This window comes from Suricata suricatta, chromosome 3 (assembly GCF_006229205.1).
Source record: "Suricata suricatta isolate VVHF042 chromosome 3, meerkat_22Aug2017_6uvM2_HiC, whole genome shotgun sequence".
Taxonomy (NCBI): Eukaryota; Metazoa; Chordata; class Mammalia; order Carnivora; family Herpestidae; genus Suricata; species Suricata suricatta.
The window spans coordinates 12,264,060-12,283,265 of record NC_043702.1 but is presented as its reverse complement, the minus strand read 5'-3'; the positions used below and the strand labels follow the sequence as shown (position 1 = coordinate 12,283,265).

Below are 19,206 nucleotides of genomic sequence, written 5' to 3'. Positions count from 1 at the left end.
TTTAAACCCTCATAATATCCTGTAAATAAGCATCATCAATCCATTTAAGAGTTGGGCTCAAGGAGGCTTAATGAGGTTAGAGTTGAACTTTCCCAATGTTACACAATGACTACGTTGAAACTGGAGTTCAGGCTCAACTGACTCATAGATGAGTATTGGTAATTATTTTTTTAAAAAAGTTAAAATATATTTGTAAAACAAATAAGCACCATCATCATCTCTAAAGAGAAATTATTCTTGGACAGTATGGCAACTCGAGTCACATCACCTGGGTTCAAAGTCAATTTCTTTTGCTTGAGCAAGTAACTGAATTTCTCTAGAACTAAGTTTCAATGTCTGTAAAATGTGATTTATAATAGTATTACTGTATAGGGATGTTGGGAGAGATTACATGAAGTAACCTTTCAAAAGCAGATTGCCTGATACAAATAATGCATTGACATATGGTAGTTATTATTATTACAGTTGTTATTATTATTATTATTATTACTACTACGACGACTACTACCACTATATTTCATCATTAGAGGTGTTAGCACACATCCACACAACTTCAGTGAAGTTGAATGAAATGTTTTATGGCTTTCTAATTCCAAGCTGCTTCCTTTGTGATCTCAGATACTTAAAAAGATCACAAACATTTCTATCTTTATATCTCAGCCAGGACAGATTTACAAAGGATAATCCTCAGTAGACTGCATCTATGGAACTGCAGGCATTCAGCTTCTATAGAGTTGACTTGCCCGAGGGACAGAGGGAATGTTCCAATCGTTAATCGGATTTTTCTCCCAACTTACTTTCCCTTAACACAATATGCTCCTGGGTTGAATCCAAATTAATTGAGTTTCTATTGGGCGCTCACCACTGTGCATTTTCCACGGCTACTTTTTGTTGTCACATTTTTCTTTTTCTCCTCAAGACTCAGGAAATTAACTTATTTGGTAACTTCCTTTCTCTGCAGGTAGAGATGCTGCAAGAGATAACTGATAGTCATGAACTTGTAAAGCTGAGAGCTCCAAAATATTGAGGCAAAGGGATAAAAAGTCACTATTAAGCCAGTGGTTTAATAACACAGCTATCCCTAAGTTTTAAATATGTGTACTGTTTTGACAGATCTTCAAGAATTATTTGATTTACTCCTGGGTAGAGGTGATGGGTAGGCATAGATAAAACCCTCCAGTGAGTTCCTGTTTGGGTGAGCCTACAGTGATGTAGACACATAGTTTCAATTAGTTAGGCTCTTTTCCTAAATAAAACTCATCTTTAAGATAAAGTACTCCTCAAAGCTCTAAGGAGATCAATTTTTACTGAAAAAAATATTGAAAATGGAGGGAAGAAAGAAGAAAATCTGAAGGAAAGGATGAGAAAGAAAATTGAAAATTTTCAAATATTGTTCATTGGTGGTTTACTGTCCAGTATACAATTATTTATAGGGATGATTGATCAAATGGCTATTGGGGGTAAGTCCCTGTATTAAATTTGTTGGGGCTTTTAAAAAGATGAGTTGTTTCTGTCTTTGGAAAGCTTATAATCTTTAGGAGAGAAAAGCTGATAACCAGGTACAAGGTGGGAAATGAAGAAGGTAACAAGGAAGAAAGACATGAAGCACAAGTGAAAAAAAAAACTAAGGAAAAAGAAAGGAAGTATTGATGCTTGAATTATGGCTTGAAGAATGGGAGGATTTGTGTTTCGGGGAGAGAGTGAAAGAGCAGAGGAAAATGTCAGGACAGCGTCTGAACATGTAAACATCTGAGAACTGTGGGCAATGGTGGAAATGTTCTTTGGCCACAGTGAAGAGTATGAGAAGAATGCTAAAAGAAGCAAGGATGGGAATTATGTTTGGTCCTCATGGGAGCTCTAGTGTGCATTAAGTGAAACCATCCTTGCAGATTTGGTGAGCGTCATTCTTTTACTACTAGGGAAAGATCCTCCTACGGGCAAGAGAGTGACTTGTAAAAAGTCTCAGGGCACTTTTGTTTCCTATTTCCCACATCTGTGACATTGTTTCAAATGGCCTTGCTATGTTAAGTTTTGAATCCATTAAGAAAGTTCTCTTTCAAGGAATGATTACTGTAACTCCAAAATTCATGGTCTAAGATACTGTTTACAAAGTCATTAGACCTTATGTGTTTTTACATTGCAGTATCTAATTTGTGAATTCTGTCTGCCTTGTGTTGTTTCACATAACCCTCTGACCTTTCCTTAGCATAAGGCAACTGAAAAAGGACTGTATTAATCCCTCAGCTAATTTTTATGTTCTTTTTTTAAAAATTTTAAATGTTTTTATTTATTTTTGAGAGAGACAGTGTGAGAAGGGGAGAGTCAGAGAGAGAAGGAGCCATAGGATCTGAAGACAGGCTTCAGGCTCTGTGCTGTCAGGACAGAGCCTGACGCAGGGTTCTGAGATCATGACCTGAGCCAAAGTCGGACACTTAACCAACTGAGCCACCCAGGAGCCCCTAATTTTTATGTTCTTCTGTTCTTTCTTTTTGGCAGGAAAAATATTTAACCTGCCTCAATTTCTATACATGGGTAAGGTTGAATATTCCTTCTTTGAATGATCCTTCCATCATCCATTTGTTATGTCACTGTTATTATTCTCTGCATGTCTGATCATCTTCCTGCTTCATAATTCAAATAATGCCTAGGAAATGGAAAATCCTAGGGTTGTTCATGGCTCTTTAGAGCCACTGAAGAATACCAGAAATCTTGAACACTCACTAAGATGGTCAAAAGTCTACCGTTCACTGACTGGTGAAGAAATATTTACCAAGAACCTCTGATGTTCTAGTCAATGATTTAGCAATATCAAGACAAATGGGGAACCACCATTGTCATGGAGATTATACTCAAATGAGAGGGGAAAATATACTCACAACCACTTGGAAGCTTACAAAACCCAGTTGAGAAATCAACAAGAGAAATATCCAGGGTGATGTGTGCTGATTGAGTGGTCACGAAGACTTCTCTGAAGACGTGACTTTATGCAGAGACCTAAATGTCACAAGGAAGCCAGACATATATAGTTTAGGGATTTCAAACAAAAAACCAGAGCTGAACAGTAGTTAAAGTGGTAAATACAAATTTTATTTAGCTAGTATGAGAGGGAAAAGAGATCTTATACAGAGGCTCACTCCCATCCAAACACAGCATGGGCAAGTGGGAGTTTATAGCCAGAGAGCAAGGTGGGGGGTGGTGGATGGAAAATTATAAGAGAAGACATCAAGGGTAAGGGGGTTCCTGGTTGAACTGACCTAATAAGATTTTTGCTGAAGATAGGCCGGGGTGATCAGAAATCACCTGGGGGGTGGCAGAGAATGAAGAACACAGTCATATGTCCCCGTGATCAGATACTGACGGTGGGGGGTTGGGATTAAAATGATTTTAGCAGGGTTATGTAAAATCAGATTTTACAAGGAAGGGCACAGATAAGCCTAGAGAAAGCTTCAGGAGCCTGACTACTATTTGGTCACACAAGAAATTTTGTCAGTTATGAAACCTGGTAATCTAGCCTACTGTCCAACAGGGATCATCCCTGCAGAATAGTCCTTCTCCTGATGGCTGCATTGCCTCCAGGCCTTTTTTTAATTTGTTTTAGACATGTGTAAAGTATGGAATTTCAGGTGGAATCTGAAAGGCTGGAGTTGTGAAGCTGAGGAAGGGCACACAGCCCTGCACCATTTTTTTCTGTTCTTTACAATTGGGCTATATCTAAAGGGCATCCCGTCACTGGAGCAAGAGAACAGTGATTGGGGGAAAAGATACTGCCCTGGGGTTAGAAATATCAAGTAGACAGTTGGGATAAACATTGTAACAGAGGGCTGTGTCTCCTTGGAAATGCTGGCTGCCTTCCTGGACAGATTCCCATGAAATGGTGATCCTGTGGTGAATTTGCTGTGGTGCAGTACTGGCCTTCAATCTATAATCTCAGAAACTCCATCAACAGTGGTCTAGAATTACCAAGATGTCATAGCAACGAAGCTCAAAAGAGATGGTAGATGTCACAGTCTGTTTGGGCTGCTATATAAAATGCCATAGACTGAGAAGCTTATAAATAACAGGAATGTATTTTCACAGTTTTGGAGGCTGGAAGTCCATAATCAAGGGGCCAGCATGGTCATGTTCTGGTAGGATTCCAGGTCTCCACATGATAGAAGGGGCTGGAGATTTTGTGGAGTCTCTTTCATAAGAGAATTGATGCCATTCAGAAGGGCTTCACACTGGTGAGCTAATCCCCTCCCAAGTCCCTACCTTCTAACACCATAACACTTGGTGTTAAGATTCCAACATGTGAATTTGGAGCAGGGGGAGGTGGGGAGGAGAGAAGCAAACATTTTGACCATAGTAGTTCATTAAACTTGTTTTTAATGAGAAACAGAGGCATAGTATTTTGGAACTCAAAATTCTTAAAAAGTTTTTTGACGAATCTGAAGTTAGGAAAAGAAGGACTCATGAGAATCATATATATTTAGTGGCTTTAGGTTCTGTGAGAATGCTGGGTCCATCCCTACTGCAGCAATATGATGGAGGACCAGATACCAGGGCACTGCTATGGGGTGCCTCCATGTTTTACTCTATGAGCCTCCTGTTTTTATATTCCCTGTGCCTGGCAAGATCCCTTCTGGTTGTTCTTCCTTTAATATATGAATGCCTTCATTCTGATTTCAATCCAGTCTTTTTCACCAGAAAGTATGTAATCTCTTTTTATATCTCTTCTTTGAATCATCCTGTGGTGATTTTATAATACTCAGAACGCAATCTTACTTCCTTAATTTTTCTATTCTGGAAATATGCTTTCTGTTTCCTCAGGGAGCACACTGTACCCTAATTCTATGAAAATAACAATAGCATTTTCTATGAGATAGCTACACAAACAGAAAATTAATTCTGGGATTTCTTTCAGTTATCTATTGCTGTGCAATAAACCAACTCAAGATGTTATGGCTTAAGAAAACAGCAACAATTTGTTACTTCTTATTATTCTGGTAGTTGACTGGCTCCTTTGAGTGATTCTTCTACCCTGTGTAGCATTGGTTGGGGTCTCTCATTTGGCTTCATTCAGCTGGCATCTGGGATGGGTTAGAAGGTCCAAGAACGTTTCACTCACGTGTCAGGATTCACTTCCCTTCCATGTAACCTCTTCAGATCACTAGGTTGAATTTCCTCATAGCATGTTCATCTGAGAGTTCTTATATGGCAATTGGCTTTTACTATATAGGAAGTGAAAGTTGTAAATTTTCCTAAGTCCAAAATTCAGAATATCACTTCTGCTATATTCCAGCAGTCAAAGTACATCACATGGCCAACTCTGATTTGAAAGGGGTAGACAGACTGTAACCATTGGTCTGTAGAAAGCACATAAAGTAGGAAGGAATTGAAGGTAGCTATCTTTGAAGACTGTCTACTGCAATTTTCCTTTCAGCTACAATATTCCCAATAGGCAAAATGTTCTCACCTTCTTGCCCAATGTTTCCTTACACGACAACGGCAGCTTGAAATCTCAGATTTCATCATTTAAGTCATGCCCCTGTGCCACGAGGCTCTTTGAGTGGATTTCCTCATATGCCAAGGTCTTTAAGCTAAAAGTTCAATCTATCTGTCCAGCAAAACCTGACAGAGACTGGCAGCTCAGGAGCAGAAACACTGCAATGCACCATGTTGTTCCAAAAAGTGGGGGCTGGAGAGTTGAAGGGCACATAGAAGTCACTGGCTCATAGTGATTCTGAAGTCCCCTTGCATAGCCTGCACCCAGCTCTCCCTAATTCGATGGCAGAAAATATGTAATGATTAGGTTCATGCTTTCTCTGGGTTTGGGTCTCTGGGGCTCTTCGTTTTACTCTCTGAGCTCTCATGTCAGTTCCCCAAACCATCTTCTCCTGTCCAGAAGAAATGACTTGCATCTGAAGGGATTTCCCAGCTCTCTCGCAGCCCTGAAAGTTTGGGGGCCCAAAGCCTTTTTTAAAAATTTCAATTTGAACAGTGTCCCTTTCAGTCAAAGTTAACGAAGTGTCCTTCCAATGCTTGTGGTCTTCGTATGAATCAAGTTATTCGCTACTGGATTAGACAAAAGACAAACACACATTGTTTTGAGACAGACCTGTCTTCGCAGGATTGTGGTAAGAGCATTGTGGAGCTACACTTGTAAGATTCTTAAAAGATTATTTCAGTTCTTTACTGTAATCTTTCAGATTTTTCAGTAAAAGGTCCGATAGCCCTACGCTTAATTTGATTTTTACCTCAAGGCCACCTTTTACTGGCAGAGCTCTGGATTGACCTTTGCCCTGACAGCCATTTTTCATGTTGAAAACCCTCTGGTGATCAGACAAGTCTTCATGGCAAGCCCTGCGTGCAATGATTTTCTTTCATTTTTGCTTGAGAACGGAGCACTTTCTTTGTCTCTCTCTTTCTCTTGTAGCCCTCTATCATACAGGGCCATACAAGCGAGCTGACATTTCCACATCCTTCTAGAATTCTCTTTACTCAGCTCCACCCATTCATTAGGTACATTTTATATTTTCTACACCACCACAGGCAACCGTTTTGCCAACCATCCACCAACCTATAACACAACACTCCTTGATTATGGCCTCTAATAGTAATTGTCCCGCCAAATTTTTAGTCTGCTAATGGCTCCCTCACTACTCTTTAGGCCTCTGTCACCATCCCAAGGCCAATGGACAAGTTTTAGCTTTTCTGTCAAGGGAGCACCTTACTTCTAGCACTAGTTTCAGATATGTGTATGCACAACTATCTCCAAATTTATAGACAAAAAAATAATGATCATATTTGCTTACAATTATGTGGGTCAGAAATTCAGTGGGGTGCAGTAAGGATGACTTGTCACTGATTCAGAGTGTCTTTCTTACCTCAGAGGGTTCAGATAGCTGCAGCAGTCACCGGAACTGCTTCACTAGGGTCATATAGTCAGGGCTTCATTTTCGTTATTGGTCGTTTTTTCTTAGTTCTTTCCCCTTTGGCTGGCTTGGGCTCCTTCACTGCATGGTCATCTCAGAATAGTTAGACTTCCTCCATGGTGCCTGACTTCCTTTGGGAGAAAGTGAAAGCTGCCATACTCAAGGGGAGGAGGAATATTCTACCTCTGAAGGGATAGAAAAGTGTGCACATACTAAAAAGGAAAGAATTGATGGAGCCCTCAACCAGAGATTGCTTTAGGACTGTTCCAACATCCCTCATCATAACTTACAAGAGATATGTGAGTCCTAGGAAATATCTATAACTTAAAGATTGTTTCAACAAATTACCTCTACTTTTATTATATGAAATGTACTCATATTTTCTAATATGCTTTAATTCATTTCTTTAAAAATATTTGTTACAAATTTCAATTTTATTTTATAATTAATGGGTTGAGAAGAGTAATTAAAAAAACTCAGTGGTTCTGATTAAAGTCTCTTATTATCTATGAAAAAAGTGACTATAGGGGCGCCTGGGTGGCTCAGTCAATTAAGTCTCCGGCTTCAGCTCAGGTCAGATCTCACGTTTGTGGGTTCGAGCCCCGCATCAGGCTCTGTGCTGACAGCTAGCTCAGAGCCTGGAGCCTGCTCTAGTTCTGTGTCTCCTTCTCTCTCTGCCTCTCCCCCTCTCATGCTCTGTCTCTCTCTGTATCAAAAATTAAAACAATAATAATAATGTACTTCAAAGTAATTTGCCCAAAGTTATACAGCTTAACTGAAGCAAAGAAATGATTAGAATCATGTCTTCTAGCTTAAGCCAAGACACTAAATCCCATTCAATTTTAAAACCATGCTTTGAACCAGTTCCATGTCTTACAACGTTTGTCTCCATCCAAACTTTGATCTGAGTTCTCTGTTTTTCAGGAAAATAACACAGGTCCTACACCTCAAATTCCAATCCTTTTTGCACATTATCGTACTTTCTTGGCCTTACTGTAAACAGATCAAGGGCGCTTGCAAATCCTGTTCCTTTACAAACACCTTAATTAAAAAATAAAATAAAATAAAATAAAATAAAATATAAAGGAGCAGTTTTGTGGATGGTATTATAAAGCTTGTGACTGTGAAAATAAAAATATCCCTCAAACCCTTGGAATTGTGAGTTGTGAAAAGAGAGTTATTGTGAGCACAGTTCTGCTGAAAGTGGGAAATGTGTCTCTCACCTTCCAGAATCAGCCAGTTTCAGGATCACGCAGTGTGGACACTACTTCTCATCACTGTACTTACATTTCCCAATTGAATTACCTATTTAACATATCTCTATAACTAGAGCTACAGAGTTAAAGTGTTACCATTATAGCATAGACTGAAAAGATCTCTTACTTTTATTTTTTCATTTTTTAAAAAATTTCTGAGGAGACCTTTTAAAATGATATTCCATGCCAAATACAAAATAATAAATTACAGAACTCCACCTGACCCAACCCTGTTGTTTTCAAAGGTATATGAGATTGAGGTGCCTGGGTGGTTCAGTCAGTTAAGTGTCCAACTCTTGGTTTTTGCTCAGTACATGATCTCACGGTTCTTGAATTTGAGCCCCACTTCAGACTCTGCATTGATAGTGCAGAGCCTGCTTGGGATTCTCTCTCTCTCTCTCTCTCTCTCTCTCTCTCTCTCTGCCTCTCCCCTGTTCTCTCTGTCTCTCTCTCAAAACAAAGAAATTTAAATAAATAAATAAATAACAGGTATAAAAGATTGAATTGAAATTATTAGATTTCATTTTTGAAAGTCATTGATAAGGAATTTACGTTTCTTCAGGAATGTACATATGACATTTGGGCTGGATAATTTCTAAGAGCCCTTCAAATTCTGAGATTCTGTGGCCAACCCGTCAAGGAAATATTGACATGACCTGCATTGTGTCTCGTTTTTCCCACTTATTGGGACAAGAACGTCCATAGATACTAAAGCATGGTTTTACATTACATTTTTTTAATAAGGAAAAGTTATTTCAGAAGGGTAGGTTGACAAAGGACATGGTGAATTTCCAAAATTAACTGTGAAAGACAGATGATCTGGGCATGACTGAAAGCCATGCATAACCTTTGTGCTCAGATATTTCATTTCAAAAATGTCACTTTCTGCTTATTCAATGCTACTGTCATTATACTATTTTAAGCATTAAAATTTGTGTTCTGGAGCTGAACAGGAATTATTGCTTCTATCTTTGGGTTTATTAGAAATAACTTAAAATTCATTCAAAAGCAATAAAAATCACCTTCTTTATTATGGTTGAATTTGGCTTAATGTGGAAATTTGCGAACAATTTTCATTGTCTTTTATTAGCAGTGTTTTAGTATCTCTATATATAGATCAAGACTGTCTTTAAGTATTCTCTAAAGAAATGACTTTTTAAACATGCTTTTTGCTTTAATTTTTAATGCCTTAGAGTGAGGTTAAGGTAGAATAAATTATATGACAATGTTGTTTAAAATTTCAGACTTTGCCTTATATAGGCAAACTTAAAAAAAGCATTTATGACAGTTAAAACAAATTTTTATTGCACCATGAATTATTTACTCAATTGCAAGGGGATATGGATGGAATGGGAAGCAAATATTGCCTGGAAAAAAAAGTCTCCTGATATCAAAGGAGTGAATTTGTTTATTCATCCCTATCATCTGTAATTTACTTAACCCTTTATTATCTAGATAAACCTCAGTCCTCTCATTTCAAATCTGGATCAATACAAAGAAAGAGGACCAGGAAACAAAATGTGCTTACATTTAATGAATCTGCCCACATTAGGCTTCTTTTATCACACAGGGTAACGTAGGGGGATAAGCTTGCCCGGATAATGAAGGATCCCTTGGGCAAGGCTGGCTGGGAAACTGCTTTGGCTGGTGGGCAGGAGAATGAAGTTGAACAGGACAGAATGTGCCAAAGCAAGCAACAACCCCCCAAAAGAATCCAGAAAATGGGTTGGGAATCAGAAGCACATGCCCTGGCACAAATTAGAGATTGGTGAGTCAGACCGAGAAGAGCAACAAGAATTACAGGCTGTGGGTACTTGGGTGGATACCTGGGAGGAATATATGTGAATTTAGGTGTAATTGTTCTTTGTAATATGACTCCGGGAGATAGAAGATATGGAACAGATGCAGGTGAAACTTACATTTAAAGACGGGAGAGAGTCGTACTAATTTCTAAAATAACATAGCTATTTCACTGCCAGAAGATGGAATTAAAGTGCGTGCTTATGATACAACTCTACAGGGCCTTTATGCCTAATGAATACACTGTTATCCAAGTCATTTTGGGTTTCCATAACAAAATACTATAGACCAGGTCGCTTAAACAATAGATATTTATTTCCTCTCATTTCTTGAGGCCAGAAGTCCAAGATCAATGTGCTAGGATAGTTAGTTGGTTTCTGATGTAAACTCGCTTCCTGGCTTGTAGAAGGCTCCCTTGTCTTTTTTTTTTTTTTTTTAGAGTATTTACTTATTTTTTAAAAATTTTTCTTTTTTAATGTTTTATTTATTTTTGATACAGAGAGAGACAGAGCATGAGAGGGGGAGGGGCAGAGAGAGAAGGAGACACAGAACCAGAAGCAGGCTCCAGGCTCTAGGCTCTGAGCTAGCTGTCAGCACAGAGCCCAATGCGGGGCTCGAACCCGCGAACGTGAGATCTGACCTGAGCCGAAATTGGAGGCTTAACCAACTGAGCCACCCAGGCGCCCAATGGCTCCCTTGTCTTTACATCTTCATATGGTGGTCCTAATCCCCTCCACCATGAGGGCCCAATCTTCATGACCTCATCCAAACCTAATTATCTCCCAAAGGCACTATCTCTAAACACCACTACATTGGGTGTTAATGCCTCAACACATTAATGTGGGAGGGATGCAATCCAGTCCATAGTTAAAGGGAATTTTGATGACCTAGAGTCACCATAAGAGCCACATACTATATTTTATTGGCAAGACAACATCTGTGTTCGGTTTAGCATTGAAGTTGTCCTCACAGTACAAATGCATTGCCTATGTCCCTTCCTAATGAATAGTTGCTCTACCTTAATTCTATGTTGTGTTCTGGAATAAAACCTTTTCTTTCTTCAATCATTTCACAGATATGAAGTATTTTTACTTAATTTTTTTCTCTTCCTTTTGGCAAGTAGAACGAGTGTCATTTGCTTACATTTTGAATGTAACCCAAGCAATGGTCTTCCTCATTCCAAAGACCATCTTCTAATCTATGTGGGAAGAGAGATATTGATTCCAAGCTTGTTCATGAGGCTACGGCCTCCCTAAGGATCAAGTCATTACCAGCAATCCCATTGACCCCTCCCTGCCTGAGAATCCTGGGTTATATCTTCCCTTAGTGCAGTCTGCTCCCTTGGCTTGGGCTCAGATGCTTGAATTCTGCCTGTCCTATTATCTCTCTCCATACAACTACCCAAGTCTAGGTGGGAATATCAGACTTTGGTGAAGAGTCAAAGAAAACAAAAGTCAGTTATAATTTAGAGGGGATAAAAATGATAATATTATTCTAAATAAGACCATTCCCATATAGTGAATTATTATCTCAAGAACACATTAATTCTTAGCTTTAGGTTAACCTTCCATTCACAGAGCACCTCACCAATCAGACTTCTCTCCAAGGTTTCCCCTTTAGCCCAAACCATTCATTCTCTAGAACCCAATCATCCAGCAAAAATATTTTCCTAGAGTGTGAGTTACTTAGCCTAAATAAGGCTCTGAGGTAGAAAATGGCAGGAAACAAGCTTCAGAATAGTCTGGATAGTCATTTCTTCTTCTATAAATTAAATCAATGTCCCTCCAGTACTAAGTCAACTTTATTTAATTATGTATAATTTTACTTTAAGCATTGGGCTTAGATTTTTATATATAATCTGATGAGTTCTTTAATTCGTGAAAATTAACATACACAGTAGAATTTAAAACCAGTAAAATTTAGGACCAGTGGGAGATACAGAGAGGAGCTATTGGTCCACTTTGAGTCCCTCCTAAAGAATTGTCTAGGTATTTTTCACCCCATTATGTCTCTAGGCTTTTCCCTTTGGGCACTAAAAGATCCTATTGCTATAAACCCCTAAAAAGCAACACCTAGTTTTTCCTGATATGAGTTAAAGGAGAAACCCAGACACATTAAGAATCTTCCCTTCAAAAAGAGAGTTAATTGTAGTGAGTAAAAACATCTTTAGGGGCACAGAAGAGTAGAATATTTGAAAGTAGAATGACCCAGAAAAGTTAGAGACATAACCACTTTCAGAGTATTTGATGGGCTTCCTTTCTCTGAATCCATGGTTGAAGTGTAGAGGAGCCTACTAACTAATCTTGAAGGACTTGCTTCTCCTTCAGTAAGTTTTAGAAAAGCTCCTGGGTCATAGTATGCTAATTGACAAATGCAAGGATGATCTCAGGTGTTTCCTGATTTGTGCCTTGAGACCCCTCCCCACTAAAGGCTGCAAATTGTAGGGGAGCCTGTTAGTTTCACGATAGTTTTACACCTTTAAGCTATACTGTTACCTTACATTATATGCTACCATTTGCCCCCAGTAAGTGCATTCTTCCACACTGCATAATAATGATAATTATTGTAATCATATATCAACACAATGAGATAATGAGCTAATAACAAGATGCCAGTACCTTCCCTGCATGCTAACTAGTTGATTTCAGTCACAGACACATTGCCAGCCTGCTTCATCCCACTGTACTGTGTCAGAGCTTACTTCTTATTACCAGGGAACGTTGTTGAATGCACTAGTACAATAAACTATTGTGAGTTTCCAAAAGTTATTCTTGAAGCTTGCACAGCATTATCTGGTTTATTTTCTGAAAGATGCTTGAGGGGGTTCTGATGTGTCAGTGGAACATACCTAATAAATTCATTCCAAGACAGCATTTGAGATATCGAAAGGGATCTCATGAACAAAAACAGACAAATACACCATAATCAACAATACCTGGAGATTTAGAGATTAACTTGTCTAGCCTCATAAGATTTTCACATCAATTTCCCCTGAAGTATCAGACCCATCTGTATAGAAGTTATTTATCTGAACCAAGGCAGAGATTAAGCCTAGCAGGCTGGGACATTTTTATCCTAAGTGAAAGCGAGATGGGATCATGTGCAATAGCCACAACATTAAAAGGGTTCAAATCCCATGGTATTTTTGTGACCATTTGTGCTAAAAGAAACTTTATTTTATTCCCCCTGAGTTTCTCACTTAATTCTTGGAGGTTAATCTGTATGAAATTTATGATCGTTTTTATGGAACATATTTCATCGGAAGGTCTCTATTTAGAAATTCTAAGACGGAAGGATGAATTGCCCTGGTCAATGCATTTGTCAGTGTCGGATTATTAATATTAGTTTGAAGACAAATATTACTACTGTTCTATCATCAGGTTTTCCTACATATGGAAAGTGCTTGACTTTTTTTTTTTTTAGTCTAAGCTGCAGACTAGAAATGAAGCAGATTACCACTTCCCACCCCAATTAAAAGTTCATAGCAGTAGGGGAGCCTGGGTGGCTTAGTCGGTTATGCTTTATGATTTAGGCTTAGGTCATAATCTCGAGGTCCATGAGTTTGAGTCCCACATGGGGTCCTGGGCTGACAGCTCAGAGCCTGGAGCCTGCTTTGGATTCTGTGTCTCCCTCTCTCTCCATGGCTCTCAGGCTGTCACACTGTCTTTCTTAAATATAAATAAACATTAATTTTAAAAAATTCATAGCAGTCAACCCAAATACAAGTCCTTTTTGAAGGCTCTCCTACTGTAGTCATATATTTTACGTTTCTGGTTCTTTTTTTCTTCTCTCTTTTGTAGTGTCTGCCAAACCGAGACCCCACAGTGATGAATACTCAAAGAAGATCCCTCCTCCCAAACCCAAACGGAACCCGAACACTCAGCTGAGCACCTCTTTTGATGAAACCTACATCAAGAAGCACGGGCCTCGGAGAACGTCGCTCCCACGGGACCCCTCCCTGTCCCAGGTCAGCAGCCCTGCGGGGGACCCCGAGGAGGAGGAGCCCGTGTACATCGAGATGGTGGGCAACATCCTCAGAGACTTCAGGAAGGAGGACGACGACCAGAGTGAGGCCGTCTACGAGGAGATGAAATACCCCATCTTCGACGACTTGGGCCAAGATTCCAAATGTGACCTTGACCATCACAGTTGCTCTTCGCAGTGTGCTACTCCCACGGTGCCTGACTCGGACTTTGCCAAGTCCTCAGTGCCATGTACTCCAAAGGGTTTGCTCTGTGACATCCCCCCGCCCTTCCCCAACCTGCTCTCCCACAGACCCCCACTGCTGGTGTTCCCCCCCGCGCCCGTGCAGTGCTCCCCCAATTCCGACGAGTCACCGCTCACCCCGCTAGAGGTCACCAAGCTGCCCGTCCTGGAAAACGTGTCTTACATGAAGCAGCAGACGGGCGCATCGCCGTCCTCCCTGCCCTCCCACGCCTCCGGCCACCCCAAGCTGGACAAAGAGCAGGCAGCTGCCCTGGGCTCCGGCCCCGCGGCCTCGGCGGCCACCGTGCTGTCCTCGTCCCCGCCCCCGCCATCCACCCTGTACCGGACGCAGTCCCCGCACGGCTACCCGAAGAGCCACTCGGCCTCCCCGTCGCCGGTCAGCATGGGGCGCTCCCTGACCCCGCTCAGCCTCAAGCGGCCCCCGCCCTACGACGCGGTGCACCCAGGCGGCCTGTCCAGGAGCTCCCCGTCGGGGGCTCATTCGAGCGCCAGGCCGGTGTCGCAGGATGGGGCCAAGATGGTCAACGCTGCGGTGAACACCTACGGCCCGGCGCCGGGCGCCTCCCGCTCCAGGACCCCCACCAGCCCCTTGGAGGAGCTGACCAGCCTCTTCACCTCTGGACGAAGCCTGCTGCGCAAGTCGTCCAGCGGCCGCAGGTCGAAGGACCCCTCAGAGAGTAAGTGTGCAGAGTCCGCGGTCCCTTAAACATAAACGAACCCCTGGGGTGCAGATGAAGCTTCTAGGGCAGGGCCTGCCTGCCCTTCCAGCCAGAATTCCAAAGTGGGGGCGCCTGGGTGCCTCAGTCAGTTACTTCGGCTCAGGTCAGGACCTCAGGGTCCATCATGAGTTCAGTCCCTCCTGGGACTCTGCTGACAGCTCTGAGCCTGGAGCCTGCTTCAGATTCTGGGTCTCCCTCTCTCTCTGTGCGTCCCCTGCTTGCACTGTCTTTCTCTCAGAAATAAACATTAAAAAAAAAAAAACAAAGTAGGTTTTTTAACTTTTTGGTGCTAAAGGACATCATGCATTCTGGAACACTCCAAGTGACAATTGGCATAGTAGGAGAGATGATATGAAAAAGAACGACCTTTTCCATGATAAAGTGTGAAATCTAAAGTGTTACAGTGGCTCTAGGATCACTTTCCCCCCTGTCCATTTCATTAAATGACCCTGCTTACCCTGGCTTAAAAATGCCTTAAGTACCTAAACTGGTAATTAATCATTTTCATCTCAGATCATCCCAACACAGAATTTTATTTATCCTCTCCCACCATCATATCGAGTTCAGGAAGAATAAAATCAATACTTCTGAGGATGAAGATGATGATGGCACTTCTCAAAATAATTAATATTCATTGGTAGTTAGAAGCCACTTATCCTGTTTTTTTCTGCTTGTTTACCCAGAGATTTATGTAAGTGTCATGGCTTAAGTAATGCTCACCCCTGCCAATCATTTCATTTACTTGACTGAAGGGCAAAATTTCTAATCTATTAGACATATCTGAAGTTAAATGCATATATGCATACATTAAAGTAGTTTAAATTTTTTTTTTAATTTTTTAAGTTTATTTATTTTGAGAGAGAGGGAGAAAGAGCAGGGGAAAGATGGACAGAAAGGAAGAGAGAGAGAATCCCAAGGAGGCTCTACATGGTCAGTGCAGAGCCTGATGCAGGGTTCAAACTCACAAACCTCGACTTCATGACCTAAGCTAAGGTCAGATGCTCAACCCGACTGAGCCCCCTGACACCCCTAAAATTAATGTTAAATTGAATTAAAAATAAGGAGCAATCTTGGGGTGCCTGGGTGACTCAGTCAGTTAAGCGTCTGACTTCTGATCAGGTCATGAGCTTGTGGTTTGTTACTTTGAGCCCTGCATCCGGCTCTGTGCTTATAGCTCAGACCCTGGAGCCTACTTTGGATTCTGTGTCTTCCTCTATTTCTGTTCCTCCCCCCTCTCACATTCTGTCTGTGTCTGTCTCTCTCTCAAAAATAAATAAAGATAAAAAATTAAAAATAATAAAATAAAAAGAAATCAATTTCTAAAATCGGGTTCTTGGGGCACCTGGGTGGCTCAGGTTGAACATTTGACCCTTGATTTCAGCTCAAGTCATGATCCCAGGGTGGTGGAATCTGGCCCTGCATTGGGATCAGTGCTGAGTGAGCTTGGAGCCTGCTTAAGATTTTATCCCTCTTCCCTTCTCCCCCACTCATGCTCTCTCTCTCTCTCAAATAAAACAAACAAACAAAAAATAAAATAGTGGTTCCCAGTAAGAACAATTTGGCCCCTGGGACTTTTGGCAATGTCTGGAGACATTTTCAATTGTCACAACTGGTGGCACCACTGATACCAAGGTAGAGGCCAGAGATGCCTCTTCAAAGCTGATGGAAAAAGACGATCTGGTCCACAATGTCAATAGTGGCAAGTTTGGTAAACCCGACCAAAATAATGTATTACAGTTTAAAGTTTCTGCTAGATGAGTGATTTGGTTTAAGCACAGATCAGTTAAGATTTTTGGAATAAGTTGGAAAAAAAATGAAAGAAATTTTTATTTTCAAAACATGTACAGGTTAGGATGAAATTAACGGACGTTTCATCCTAGAATTGGTGAAATTATTGGATTTTCTCCCTACCTACCCGTTTCTTTGGAGGATCCTTCACACCTCCAGCCAGCAGCTATATCAATTAGCTAGAAAAATTATATGTAAAAGAAATGATTAACTAATGAAGTTATTTTAAGAAAAATCCATCTGTTAGATTTCGTCTGTGTGCTCTATGTCACAGACTTCTCCATTCGAGTCCAAAAACGAGCTTTGTGTACTTGTAAAACAAAGCTTCTTCATGGAAAAGCGATCCAGGCTCTTTATAGCTTTTCAGGATCTGAAGATGGAATTGCTTCCTGTGTGCTATTACCCATGTATCGGCTCCGTGGAGAAAGGGAATGCCTTGTATTACATTCAGTTCAGTATCTTACTTGATGTGAAGGGAAAGGAAGAAAAATGCAGATAGTACAAAGAATAATTTAATAATATTTACTTTTGACTGCAGAAGAAAATAGACACTATCAGATGCTAAAAAAATCATTGTGACTCTCAGAATCTTTCTGTAATTCAAAGAGTAGATCGCAAATTGTTGGTAATTGAAAGTTAACCTATCATTACGGTTGTAGTATATGCATTGAGTCAACTCTCCCCTTTACTCTTGTCAGATAAGATTTATAGACACTTGCTGATACCGTAAGGACAGAATAAATGATATGAAGTAGTATAACATTCATGACTCCTAAATCTCAAGTATTTTTTGTTTTTTATGTTTAAGGAATAAAGTTAAGGCTGGTAATTCTATCCTCCATACCCTGTGGCTTTCTTGGGAAGTGCCGATTTTGATAATTTCCTAATTGTCAACTCAAAGCAAAGTTAACATTTCTGTTTTCATTTAAAAATCTATGTCACATAAAATATGTGCCTTAACTCTTATTTTAGTAATCTGTAAAGACACACCTAACTTAGTACTTTCATATCTTAAAAGCTTTACAACTGTTGATAGGGATTGAGCCATAGGAAAAAAAATAAAATAAGATAATAGTGGTAGACTATGAGCCAATTCCATTTCACTACATGATTTCTAAATGTGGCCTTCATTTTAATTATTCTAGAAGTTTTTTCCCCCTGGTTGATGGGACGGTGTAATGTTGCCTAGTTATATATGAGGACACTTAATAGTCTCTCTTACCATAATACATTTTATTTCAATTGGTTATTATTAATATTCTTTAATTTTGTGCAGAGAGATGGAGTCTATGAGGCGTGTAAGAAGTGATTCATTTGTATTTTATTGCTGTAAATTTTTGTCTATATGAGAAATAGGTGAAATACAGATATGTTTATGGTGAATTTAGAGTATTCACCATAATAGTATTTAGAATATTTTTCTCTTCAAATAAAAAATATTATGAGGGGGATGGCACCTGGATGACTCAGTCAGTTAAGCATCTTACCCTTGATTTCAGCTCAGGTCATGATCTCATGATCCATGAGATGGAGCCACACATTGGGCTCTGAGCTGACAGCATGGAGCCTGCTTCAGACTCTCTGTCCTCCTTTCTCTCTCCCCCTTCCCTGAGCACTCTGTCTCTGTTTCTCTCTCTCAAAATAAATAAACATTAAAAAAATATTTTAGGGGTGCACTTGGCTGGCTTAGTCGGTTGAGTGTTTGACTCTTGATTTCAGTTCAGGTCATGATCTCATGGTTTGTGGGATCAAGCCCTGCATTGGGCTCTGCCCTGACAGCTGGGAGCCTGCTTGGGATTCTGTCTCTCCCTCTCTGTCAGCCCCTCCCCCCCCAAAACAAATAAATAAACATTTAAAAAACAAGAAATACTTTTAAAAGAAGGGTTTTGCCTATATTTAATATAAATGCATGAATATATGTTCTTATAAAAACATTCAAGACACAATGAAGAATACTATTAAATTCTATAATACAGCCAAGGGAGAGGATGAGATAGGAAATGCATAAGCGGAGGGATAATAGAAAATTGAAGGAAAAATTAAAAACATAAAAAAGCAAAGTGACTAATTCAGAGACTAAGGCACCGAGAAAGATATAAAAGAAATGCACACATGGGGTGAGAAGGACATGTAAGCCAATATGGGCACCAATATACGAAGCACACATAGAGATCACAGAAGGACACAGAGCCATGGTGAGCCTAAAGCAGGAGCAAAGAAAAACTGAGATGTAGGCCCACTCATCCAGTATCATTACTAGAAAATCAAAAGAAACCCAGAATGGTGAGTTGGCATTGCTGAAGAGTTTCATTATCCACAACAATATTCCACATTGACAGTGATGCACAATTTTCTACTGTGACATCTCATCCTTCAGCCTCTTAAAAATATTCACATTTAAGACTTTTACATGCTATTTTATAATTTTACAATTATAAATATAAATGGATCTTTTGGGTTTGGTGAAATAAACTTAGGAATCAGATGCAACCTTTGCTTTTC

General features: G+C 40.1%; 1 protein-coding gene across 2 annotated transcripts in view; it reads left to right on the top strand.

Annotated features, from left to right (window-relative positions):
• The window catches only part of NYAP2 (neuronal tyrosine-phosphorylated phosphoinositide-3-kinase adaptor 2), a 251,615-nt gene that overhangs the window by 135,051 nt on the left and 97,358 nt on the right, over positions 1-19,206 (top strand). For both annotated transcript variants that reach the window (XM_029933694.1, XM_029933695.1), the window contains exon 3: positions 13,771-14,874. In XM_029933694.1, coding sequence (XP_029789554.1) covers positions 13,771-14,874 — 1,104 coding nt within the window. The remainder of the gene's footprint in view (positions 1-13,770; positions 14,875-19,206) is intronic.